The 12,170-nt window shown below is 44.4% G+C and overlaps 1 protein-coding gene across 1 annotated transcript in view; it reads left to right on the forward strand.

Annotated features, from left to right (window-relative positions):
* The window catches only part of GATD1 (glutamine amidotransferase class 1 domain containing 1), a 160,564-nt gene extending 159,215 nt beyond the window's left edge, over nucleotides 1–1,349 (forward strand). Inside the window, exon 8 of the mRNA XM_069624035.1 lies at nucleotides 141–1,349. Within this exon, the coding sequence (XP_069480136.1) occupies nucleotides 141–147 (7 nt within the window). The 3' untranslated portion in view covers nucleotides 148–1,349. The remainder of the gene's footprint in view (nucleotides 1–140) is intronic.
* The last annotated feature ends 10,821 nt before the right edge of the window (nucleotides 1,350–12,170 follow it).

Here is a 12,170-nt window from a genome sequence, read left to right on the forward strand (position 1 = left end):
TTTGTACATGAATGATTTGCTCCGGTTCTTGTGGCCCTTTTTTTGTAGGTCCTCTCTTCAAGGATGTCACCCTTTCTGTGGCATTTTTGGAGCTCATCTACATCAATCACATGTTGTGTTTTTTGTGGCCATTCTTGCAGATCATGAATCTCGAAGGACTGGTTCTTCTGGTGGCTCATCAACAGCAGTCTGCAGTGATGGTGTGGAAGTCCCTGGACACACCCTACACACGTCTTTGCAACAATCTGCGGGTATCTCCCTGCCTGAAAACCAGTTCCGTTTTCTTCCAGGAAATTGTTCTGAAGCTACATCACTTTCTACGCAGAATATAGAGGTTGTTGCTGAGCAAGTTTCAGGAGTGTTTCAAGATTGTGGGGCAGCAGTGAAAAGACATTTTCGTTTTTTCATTGTAATCCTCTTCTTCTGAGTCTTGTTCAGATACAGTAGTCCCCTCAAGATGCTAAAGCATGTCTATAATCTCAACATCAATCTAGATTTGTGTAAAACCAAGTTATTGATTTAGTGTATATCCACTTGTCATGGTCAGGGTTTGAGTTCAGTGAGTGCTGTTGTCTTGTTGGATCTTCAAGGGCATGCTACTGTTTAACTGATGACAACATTATGAAAACAGGAAAATAACACATTACTGAAAAAAACTATTTTATAGGATAACAAATCCATGTGCATATATGTTTATCCAACTGGAATGCAAAACACATGGCAGCTGCCTGCCTGAAAGAAAAAGCAGTATGTGCAAAGTCTATACTATTGTTGTTTTCTGTAAATCGGTGAAGTGGAGGAGAAAGAGCCACTTACAGAATTCTGACGGCCCAACACTCTGCCGCTGGGCAGTGTGGAGGGGATGAGGAACAACATGTGCAGACAAGATGTCAGGAGGGACTGTGCTGAGATGGTGAAGGAGGTAAGGGTCAAGGGGGGTGCATTTGGGGGGTTTCCCCTGCAAGACAACAAAGCAGAGGAAGAAGTTGATTGGGGAACCAATGAAAGGTCAAATTAATTTGCCGTTGGATGAATAAAATATGTGCAGTAGCGGGTAACTATATGTCAATAATATGCAATTGTGAACGAGTATTTCTTGGCAAAGGCATACATTCTCTCCAAGTGTCTTTTTTAGGTCTAATTTCTGTGTAAATGTCAACATTGTACCCCCGCTCCCGCTTGTTACTGTATTAGTAGCCATTTCTCATTGTTTATTATTTACAAAAAAGCACTGTCAAAACAGTACTGCACTTTAATATGAAAAATATCCGATTGGTGCATTCATTAAAATACTGGTGCAGCATAGTACTGTAATCTTGTATATAAAAATAATGGATGCCAAAACAAAAGCAACCCGTCTTGGATTTTTACTTTACCATATGTACCGCATTGAAAACAGCATGAGCATTAGGATAAATCCTGCAGTGCAAGAGTAGAAACATTTTATTTGTCTATGCCCGCTATATGAAGGACTAGATGAAAATAGTTTAAACCAGCCCTGTGGGAAATAGGCACATGAAATCTTCAAGAGGTCATTGGTTTATCTAAACGAACCGAGAATACAATATTTGTATTTTGTAATCACTAGATATCTGATGGCTGCTTGGGAAGCTGGAGGTTAGTGAATAGTGAGTAATAATGGGAAATGGGCTTATTACAAAATGTAGGATGGAATTGCCTGCGTTTGAATGTAAAACCGGAGAGAACTTGAATGTGCTCTGGAAGCAAGACATACTATGGTCTGAGGTATCATACATGGAGTAGAAGCATGCTTACTAATACACTGACATATCTCAAGAAGATTGCAAAAGGAGATCATAAGCAAAATTAGTGACACAGGCTATCTTAACTAAGACACCACAAGAGCAGAAAGAAGCACGAAAACTCTATACCCTGGACCAGAGTATTATTGTACCATACAAGTCCGGAAAAAATGTCCAGAGAGCAAAACTGAGTTGCTTACAAAAATGTATCAATTTGTATTTACTGTGATACAAAAAATATACAAAATAATCAATTAATGACCAATACTTTAGAGAACATTACATTACACGGCAACATGGGTAAACATAACACATGGCTAAAAGTAGTCCATTATCAAAACCAATTATAGTGCAGCATTCAAACCATACATCATTCATTGTGGCATTCATCCAAACAACAATAGCTAAAAATGACACAATTGTATAACAGTCGGGAGTGAGGTGCACAATCCACGCGTCCCGTCTGATTATTTTGATTTGATATTTAGAAATTGAATAACAAACAGCAATAGAAATAATTAAAACTGTCTATCACAAGGGTGGATCTGAAAGGAAAGTATTGTATAGGTCACATCCCTGGAGAAGAAACTCAACTGGTTTCGATGTAGAATGTATATTGCACAACGTCTTCATCAGGAGGTATGGGGCGAAAAATTGGTATGCTGAGCCAATCACATGCACGATGAAAGAGAAGGGTCAATAAGTTGGAAAGTGCCCTTGCATGAGCCTGCAGCTATTGAATAGCTGCAAATGGAGGGAAAAGAGCTGCACGCAGTGGCACCCTACAGTGGTGTGTTTGATAAAATTGCATCTTATGTAGTGGATGCAGCAGAGGAAGTCGTGTGGGACGAAAGTTACCAGATAAGTTGGTAATCGGTGCATGAGCGAAAAGGGTCGCTGTAATAAATTAGACAGCCAACTCGCGGAACAAAGCACAGTCGCTGCGTAAGCGACATGAGTTGCATTGAATCTGTAGTTCTTCAAGTTGTTGGCTTCAATAGTTGAGGGTTGGAGAAGAATATCCTTAAACCCCAACTAGGTGTGTATAGATTTTATAACATTCCCGAAACAAGTGAATTATTATCCCATATATCATGGCAACCTGCAATACCTGTCTAAACGCCTGTAAACAATTTTCTTTTAAGAGGCTAGTTGCGAGATTATTACTGGCATGTAATTAGAAAATTACATCAATACTGTACTGTTATCCGTTATTACAGTTATTTTGTGATGTCAAATTGCCTGCTGCTTAGCCAGCACTGAGCAGGATTCCAGCTGTCACTGAAGCACTTATAAAGACATGGCAAGCTTTTCAAATTCCTTTGCCCTAAAATAGCTTTCAGTGATACTTAGACTTTCATTACTGAGGAACATTTTAGGGTAGTATGTTTATTTTGTGCACTCCTGGCGTTTGACACAAGAGAGCAAGACTCTATCTGCATGGTATTACTTATTTTAAAGCACAAAACGTTTTTAGATTCATTTTATTAAACAGGTTAAATCGTTTTTCTGTTGGACATTGGGCACTGCATATTGGTTTTTTTATTCAAATATATTGTATCTGATTATATGTATCAACAAGCGGAGCCTCTCTTACATTAGATTAAGCAAGGGGCCAGGACGTAAAGAGAATTTTGCAAGCCACCTCGCCGTTCTGTGACCACATAAAGAAACTACATTTGTCGTCTTTCCACTTTGTGATAACGGAATTCCTCAATGACGTGCAGTAGGGGAAACAAGATAGGTTGCATGTGATATAATAGGTTGGCGGAGAGAACTAGTGGAAAAGTGGAAGTGAAGACTGGAGGAGTAGTTGTATATTGAGAGAAGGAATGAAAACATATTGGAAGGTGGAAGGAGGAGGGGAGAGAAGTGATATATTTGGAGAAGCAGTGAAGCTAAATTGGAGTAGAGGACTGGTTGGAGAAAAACAGGCGGTAGGAGGTTGGAGTCTACTTTGTGGTAGAAGGAGTCGCCTAGGGAGAGAAGAAAGGGAAGAAAGGTGAAGAAGAGCAGTGAAGTAGAGACTAGAAGAGTGGTGTCACTTCTAGAGACAGGAAGAGTTCCACTGAGGGCAATGCACAGATTGAGTCCACCTGTAGTGTGCGTCAGGTGGGAGGAGGAACAAGTCTATCGTGGAACGCCCATCCGGTCTTTACGAGCACAGCACTAGGGCCAGATGTCGGGTCTCATCTCGGGTCCATTGGCGTGAGGCGAAAAGCAAGAGCGGGGAGGAACTTTTTAGTATCGGCTCCCAGTGTCAGAATAGATAAGGAGCCTGCTAGTAACCAGTCATACAGCAGGGGAAAACATGCATATTTGTAATCTACTAGACAGCCATAAAAAGTCACTTGCCACCTCAGTCCTCCTGATACACCCAGTACATAATTTCTTACTCACCATGAGTAACTTGGATGTTGCTCGTGACAAGTGCATGTTTTTAGGCCTGAACATAGCCAAGTGGGATCGGCAAAACTTCCAAACAAGATCATAGGTAAAGTTTTTATTGTACACAATAAAAATTCTCTTCTGGGTCATACTCAAATGTCAGGTTTCATAACAGTCATGTAAAGAGTTCTAGTAGTTCAAGAGACTTCTAAAGCTCACAAGTTCACAGTTCTACCAGCCAAAGGTGGTACTTCTAAAATTCACATGCTTATTGGGTACCTCCTCATTACTCGGTCTCTGGTTCTTTCTCCAAAAGACCTCTGGCTTGTCTGTTGATGATGATGTATTGATCCTTCCTGTAGCTCCTGTAAAGGTTGCTCTGTCACTTCTGGTGACCATAGATACAGCTGGAGTTGCTCTTCCATTACAGAAATAGCCAACTGAGGTTGCCTGCCCCAGTTTTCACAGAGGAGATTAAGGTCTTTCCACCTCCCTTTACCCGGGTCCTGGTTTCTTCCCTCTGGACAACCTCTCTATTCTTCTCTTCCTCAATGCAGCATGCTTGTTCCTCATCCCACTCTAGGTTTAAATATTTCAATCTGGGGTCTTAACCCTAACCCCTTCCTTGGGCTAAGGGTACCCTCATGTTCCTTTCTGCTCTCGCTAGCTCCCATTTTGCTATCCCTTTGTGCTTTCTCCTGTTTTCCAACTTCCTCCTGATGTCTTTTCCCGATGTCCTCCTGCCTCCTCCTGATGTCTTCCTCTTACCATTTCCTGATGCCCCCTCCTATCATCTCTTGCTGCCTCTTCCTCTCAGCCTCCTCCTGTTCTATCTCTATCCCCTCTCCTTCAACTGCCTCCTTCTTGAATAGCACACTTGCTCAAAACTACTGTCACAATATTCTCCAAATTCCCACATTTCTGCTGCCTGGGATGTCTCTTGAATGTGCAGTTCCTTCCCTTTAGCTAGTCTGGGTATTGGGGACTTCATATGTGAATGCCTATTAGTGCTGCAGTATGATTAGTTGAGGTGAAATTGCTTCCCCCTCACATGTGGCTGTGTGTAGTCCGGGAAGCGGCTGGAGCCACTCCTCCATCTTGGATTTCTTGTCAGGGTGAGTATGAGCCTGTGCACAGATGTCCACAAATAGCGGTTGAGCCGCTTCTGCAGTCGTACTCACAGTAAGCGTTGTCAGCTTTTTAGGCATATGATAATTTCTGGTGATGCCAGTAGTAGTTTATATATCAAGCGCAAAAGCAATGGCCAGTAAAACTAGTTTCAAGGCGCAATTTACAAAACAAATACTAACAACAAATCTTTATATATAAAGCTGTATGTATGTTATGTTATTTTGCATTTATATAGCGCCTTATATAACATTGGTATGGTCTGAAGGCGCTGGTAGGTTGAACGCCCTTGGGAACCGAAGTTCAGATCAGTAGAGGGAGTAGGGAGAGTCAAAGGTGCGTGTGAGCACCAGGTATGTTTGCAGCTTGAGCGTGTAATAGCTGCTTCTTAGCGGTACATGTGGTGGTTGCGGGGTCAGGAATATGTGTTTGTTCTGGCAGGATTTATCCAGACCGGTTGTGGCTGCGTTAGGCCTGAGGAGTACGCCTGGCTGGGGGTGTGAAACCAGCAGTGTTTACATAGAGTGATGTGGAGTATGTGGCGGTTGTTGGTATGAGAACAGTTATACCGAATGGTGTCATAGTATCTCTGTTCTAGTTGAGTGGTGGTGTAAAGGAGAGAGTAAGCATATGGTGGGTTATGTGATCAGTCGAGCGTTTTCAGCATTCCAAACTATCCTATGTACTAAACAACATCCGTTCCATGCACCCAGTCTGTTCCCTATATTCCGGTCCGCTCCATGCACTCATGCATTCCAGTTCGCCCTGCGCGTTGTAGTCCGCCCCGCGTGCTCCAGTCTGCCCCGCGCGCACAAGTCTGGACCACGCAAGCTCTACGTCATCCTCCGTTCTACGCAACTCGTCTGCTCTACGCAGCACATCCATTTGTTCCGGGCACTCCTTTGCTCCACATACTGCGCACTCTTCCCATCGGCGCACTCGTACCCTCTGCGCACTTCCGCGCTCATCCTCGCCCCGCGCGTATGTGTGTATGTTTGTCCAGCTAAACAAATCCACATCGTTCAAAGCACGTCTAGCACATTTTTTCATGGATTCCTCTTTTGTCTGGGGAAAGATCATAGTCTATATTTGGATGCAAAAATCTTTTATGCAAAAATAAATGTTGTATATATGTTTGTCTGGCTATGAAAATTCACACTGTTGAACCCACTGCTACCAAATGTTGCATGGATTCCTCAGTTGTCTGGTGCAAGATTGTAGTCTGCTTGGATGCAAAAAATGTACTCCGTAGACACCCTCATTTACTGATGCTCGTCCCAATTGAAAGGAAGCGCCCCCAATTTCAGCACGATCCTCCCCGCAATGAGAGACAATAAAGGACTCTCCCGTAGTGGGAATAAGGCCAAGACAGAGTGCGGGTGAGCGTAAATGGGAGTTTATCCAAGAATAGGGCATGCAAAGAACTCTGCAACCTCCGAGAGCGCTCTGTCTGACAATAGCAAAGACAGGCGTATTTCTAATACAAAAAACGTCATCAGCACCTACACACTATAGGGGGCACAAGTTAATTGGGATTGGGTGGCGTCGACTAACTATAGGTGTTGCTGCAGCGTGGTTGGTCTTGGCGTGAAGACGTCACTGGTCAGCCTCGTGGGTTGGGTTGGGCCTGGCAGGCCAGCTTGAGGTCATCCGCGCGGTGTTGGTATGCTGGGGCAGCCTGTGACAATGACGAATACCTTTCCTGTCTCATTTGCCCTAGGCCATGCACACTGCAGTTATTCAGAAAACGACATTTAAGTTCATCAATAAATCGCTCAGCAGCTTATCTTATAAAATAAACGCAACACATGAGGAATGCACCTCGTGAGAGGTCTGGTGGTTGTCGGTTGGGGTGAGATTTACCTGTGTCCTATTGACCGGTATTTTAGGTCGCGGGACTGGGCTCTGGGGCCTGGGCCGAATGATACATGTCTGTCTGCCGCGTTAGAAGTTATTATATAGATGGGTCTCTGTGTCTTGTCCCAATGATGGGGATCGTCCTTGCACGGGGTCAGGATTCTTGGGGGGTCTAGGGGGGTTTGTGGGATTTATGAGAGGGTGCTGGTAGATCAGTGGGTTCAAACGTGGGTTTATTACCGTGCTGTAAATAACACAGGTGGCGGGCTGTGGCCTTGGTTGCGGCGCCGGGGCCTCTGACTCTCTGAAGTGACGCCAGCTTGGTTGGGGGAGGTGAGGGAGCGCGGCACAAGTCTTAGCTTTTTTATCTGGCAGGCTTGGTAGGGTGGGAGAGGGAATGGCCTTGCATATATCCACAAAGGTATTTTCCTCGTGCGTTGCTGATCAGTGAATGCAGAAGTTTTATACTGTTCTGCCTTATTTTGATGTTATTTAGACACACATATATATTTCAATTTCGTTACACATTTCTTTAATACAGTCGGTTCCAGTACCTTTTCATTACCTAACATTATATTCACTACATTGTGTGCGTATTGTATGTACATTAGACGTTATACGAGGGATATCTAGGTTATGGCCTACAGAGATTGATGCTCGCCGCTTTGGGTGATTCAGAAAACATATATGAGTTCAAGTTTCTACATAATATTGAAAAACCACTTTTACAGATAGAGGTTACACGTTTGGTCAACATCTTTCTCCGTGGTTATAGCAGCACTAGTCCAGACCTGGAGGGATATCATATAACGTTACATTTTTATAGTTTATTCACATTTTAAACAGAGGTAGTTCATTAATACCAATACTTGAATTGTTTTCTACCTTCTTCAGATAGTGATGCTTCAGCTTTTTTCCCCGTTACCCCGGCCTCGCGGTCTGGGTCATACGGGGTGCAATATTACATTGTGAATGATAGAATGTTGCCGTGTTGGCATCTCGGGTTTAGCTCATCTCCGACTTTCTCATGGGAACGCGCTCGCAGCGGATCTGCCAGGGCTGCTGAGGCAGCAGAGATGCATGAAAGGCCCTCCAAAGGTGGGGGCCTCGTTACAGTGTGCTGAACTCACGCCATGTTTGCTAGACAAGATGGCGTCTAGGCCTAACTAAATTTTGGTAAATGCAAGGAAAGGATACGTGTGGGCAATGTCGTCGGCGGGTGAATCCTCCTCCACCTGGGCCCGGGTGGCATGAGGGGACGCCCACCGAGTCATGGTCCTCACCTGGGGAGAAGGCTGCAGGTGAGGAGGGCCTCGCGGCCAGTCCTCCCCTACATTTCCCCCCTTTCGTTACTAAAGTAACGAATTCTTTAGCTCTTCCAATCTTCTACATTCTTGTTCCTCTATCACTGCGTCATCCCATGCAGGGGTTCCTTTTCTAGGCATCCATGCTCTGCACACCCCCCTTAAGCTCTCACCTCTTCTAGCATACTCGTCTGGTGTACAGGTTAAATATATACAGTCGCCAGTTTCTTCCAAATCTACCCAGACCTCCTCATACCATTCCAGTTCCACGTCTCGTGGTTCCTTGATAGTGGTGTGCCATAGTTTATCTACTATGAACTTATCATGGTACATAGGCACTAACTGGTACTTGGGAGTGTTATCTGTTCCTGTCTGTACATGTACTTCTTGTGTCGCCTTAATTGTACCACCAGAGTTGCCCATTGTCACCATCATCATTGCACCATTAGGGACTGCGTTAGCACAACATCGGAGGCCCACCTGGCACAGGCAGAACACCACGAGGAGGATCACCACAATTGGTATCAAGAACTTCATTGTCATTCCAAGCCATGAGGGAACCCAGGAGAAGATATTGTCGAACCATGAGCTATCTTCAGCTCCACCTTCCATCTTCATCTTCTCGCCCAGGTTATGTACTGCTTCAATGACGTGGGACAGGGACCCATTTTCTGCGTCTTCGGAAGGTACGAACGTGCAGCACGCACTTCCTATTTTTCGGCAAACACCTCCATCGATTGCTGTTAACAGGTCCAGAACATACCTGTTCTGCATGGTCATTAGTCGCAGAGCTCGTAGTTCCACCTTTATTATGTTGAACCCCTCTTCAGTGTCATTGGCCAACTGAATCAGTTCCCACCGTGTGATCTGGAGCCATTTTGCATTTGCTCTTGCTTGGACACTTGAAACTAGTGAGGCAAAAAATGTTTCCACGGAGCTGAACAGGCGATACCTGTCTGGGATCTGTGCCAATAAATCGGATGATGCTTGTGATATGTAGTTCGATGCTCGCTTGTTCCGTGAGAGCTCCTCTCCTTTCCCTCCGGAGGACAGGACATAGAGGTGCGCTTGTGCAGTGGGAGAAGTCACATCCTGGTTCACGTTTCCTTGCACCCTTTTATTTCCGTCGATGTGGCTTTCTGGAATCACCATTAGGGCTGAATGCAAAGTGGCCATTGAGCAGCTGCCACTCCAAGCTTGGGGAAGGTGCAAGTAAGCCTGATTTCCGCATACCCAGTATGTGTCCATTAGTGCTGCTGTTCCTTTTTTCATGTCTGGGATGGTGAGAGTTTTGTTACAGTTCTTATTCGTTCCCATTGCCACTTTTCCTTCTCCCTTGAAGCATAGTTCGTTTTGTATTTCACTTTGTAGCTTGAAGGGTTTCTCCATCGCTGTTACCCATGTTAGTTTAGGGATGTGTTCTTTCCATGTTGGCAAGCACGTTTTTTCCATCCACCGCAGCTTGTCTGGTTGGACACCTCTCAGTGCTTCCGCTTTGCATAGTACTTCTTCGTCTTTCCATTTGTTTTCGGAAAACAGTGTCCCTTGTATTGCAAAGAAAGGTTCTTTAAGACAGACCACTCCAGACGCTTGTGAATAGCACGTTTTGTTGTTCTGTAGCATTCTGAAAGAGACATCGTGTGCTTGGAAGGTGTTCTTTATTCTACACAGCGTGAGATGAAGGAGACATTGGGCATCCACAATGGGCAATTCCCTTGGCAACAACACTTTAGGTGTGCCTGATGCATGGGGGATGAGCGAACAGACATAACAGCTTTCATTGGTTGTCTGTTTGGCTGTTGTACTCATATCTGCATACCATTTATTTGCTTGGTGGGGGTGTCGTGGGTCTTCCATCCTGTCTAACCCTAACCCATAATATTCATCATACCCCCTTCTACTTGTCTCTCTTTTCCGCCTACTTTTCTCCCTCCTTCTGTACCTTTTGGTTTCGCTAGGTGTAAGAATAGGCCCCCCTTCCTCCTTCCCACCCCCCTTTTCCAATTCTTCATGTAGGAACTTGCGTTCTGTCATTGTAATTACTTTTCCATTTTCCTCAATAAACAGCAAATCGCTGTTTTGGATCGGGGCGGGAAGGGTCATGGGGTTGTTATATATTTCAGGTAGGGACATTGTGTCATTTTCCATTTTTTTATTCCTTGATTGTGACAGGGCAGCAGTGGGTGGTGTAGTATAGTAACCCCATACAAAGTGTGATCCGTCCCAAACCAAAAAATCACCCTCTTTAATATTCATGGTTGTAATTGAGTTCGTTCCAGGGGCAAGGGTGGTATTATTCCCCCCTCCCCCCTCGTTCATCTCGGTAGAGATGAACGCTATGACCCAATGTGTTATCAGGCAAAATATTGAGATGAAGAACACAATAACACACATTGATAAACCACATTCGTATGAATATGTCAATCTATCTACTAACATTTCTCTAAATCTAACACATCTATTAGTTGCAGGCTGCCCATTTGATGCCATGGTAAATCCTGTTTGAAACACAAAAGTGCATTAAGTACAAGCATGTAAACATTTCTAACGTTGTGACGTTGCTTCGACAAAATATAGGAATGGGTGAGGGAGGGGGTGTGTTGACAGACAAGGTAACTTTACAATCATCATTATCCGTACATTATTTTATATATAAAAAATGAAAGGTGAGAGACAAAAAACTTCTTCAAAAAACAAAAAAAATCTCACAAAAACCTTCAAAGGTTGCAGCCAAAAAATTATATATACATATACATATTTATTCCAGTATGTTTGTTGTGCGCCAGTCGCGTTCACTGTTCATCACTTAATGCACACAAAATTCCCATCATTCATTCTGCACAACTTCACTGTCCGCTGTTGCCTGTGCCTCGTCCTGCACTTCCCTTTCCGCGGCGCTGTAAGCTTTACGTACGTCTGTCAAATGCACCCAGTATCGTAGGCCCTTCACCTTTACTGCTGTGGGCGTGCAAAACACTACCTCATAGGGGCCATGGAAACGTGGTGCATTCCACCTCCGCACAAAACTTCTAACATATATAAGGTCACCAGGCATTAGTTGTAATGGTTGTTCAGGCAGCGTCTCTGATTCTGTTGTGTTCCCCTCCTCTCTTGTAGAGGGGGGGGCTAGTTGCTTCGCAATTACGCGCGCTGCCCGTGTCAGTTTTCTCAAGTACTCTGTGAACTCCTCTCCCAATATCGCTGCGCTTCTGTGTGCATCAGAACGCTCACGGAGAGGCGAATGCGCTGTGTGCATTCTCCTTCCCGTGACGATCTCGTGCGGGGACAAGTGGTGGTCCTTACTTGGCTGATTTCGTAACTCGAACAAGGCCAAAGGCAGGCAGTACATCCAGGTCTTTTTAAGGGAAAAACACAGTTTTGACAATCTGCTTTTTAACAAACCGTTCATCTTTTCCACGACGCCATTACTTTGAGGATGATAAATCGAACATAATTTGTGCTTTATTCCCAATAGCGTAGTCACTTCTTTGAATAGTTCATTAACAAAATGCGTGCCGTTATCTGAGCGAATAACGTCGCAAATTCCCCAGCGCGGAAACACTTCCCGCACTAGGAACTTTGCGGCGCCTTTCGCATCAGGGCGTGCACAAGGGCCTGCCTCCATCCACCTCGAAAATGGACATACAACCACAATCATGTAGCGAGCCCCGTTACACCTTTCTCCCATGTCTACATAATCAATGTGGAGCTCTCTGAATGGGCCATTTGG

Source organism: Ambystoma mexicanum, chromosome 11 (assembly GCF_040938575.1).
Source record: "Ambystoma mexicanum isolate Mex_15411 chromosome 11, UKY_AmexF1_1, whole genome shotgun sequence".
Classification (NCBI taxonomy): Eukaryota; Metazoa; Chordata; class Amphibia; order Caudata; family Ambystomatidae; genus Ambystoma; species Ambystoma mexicanum.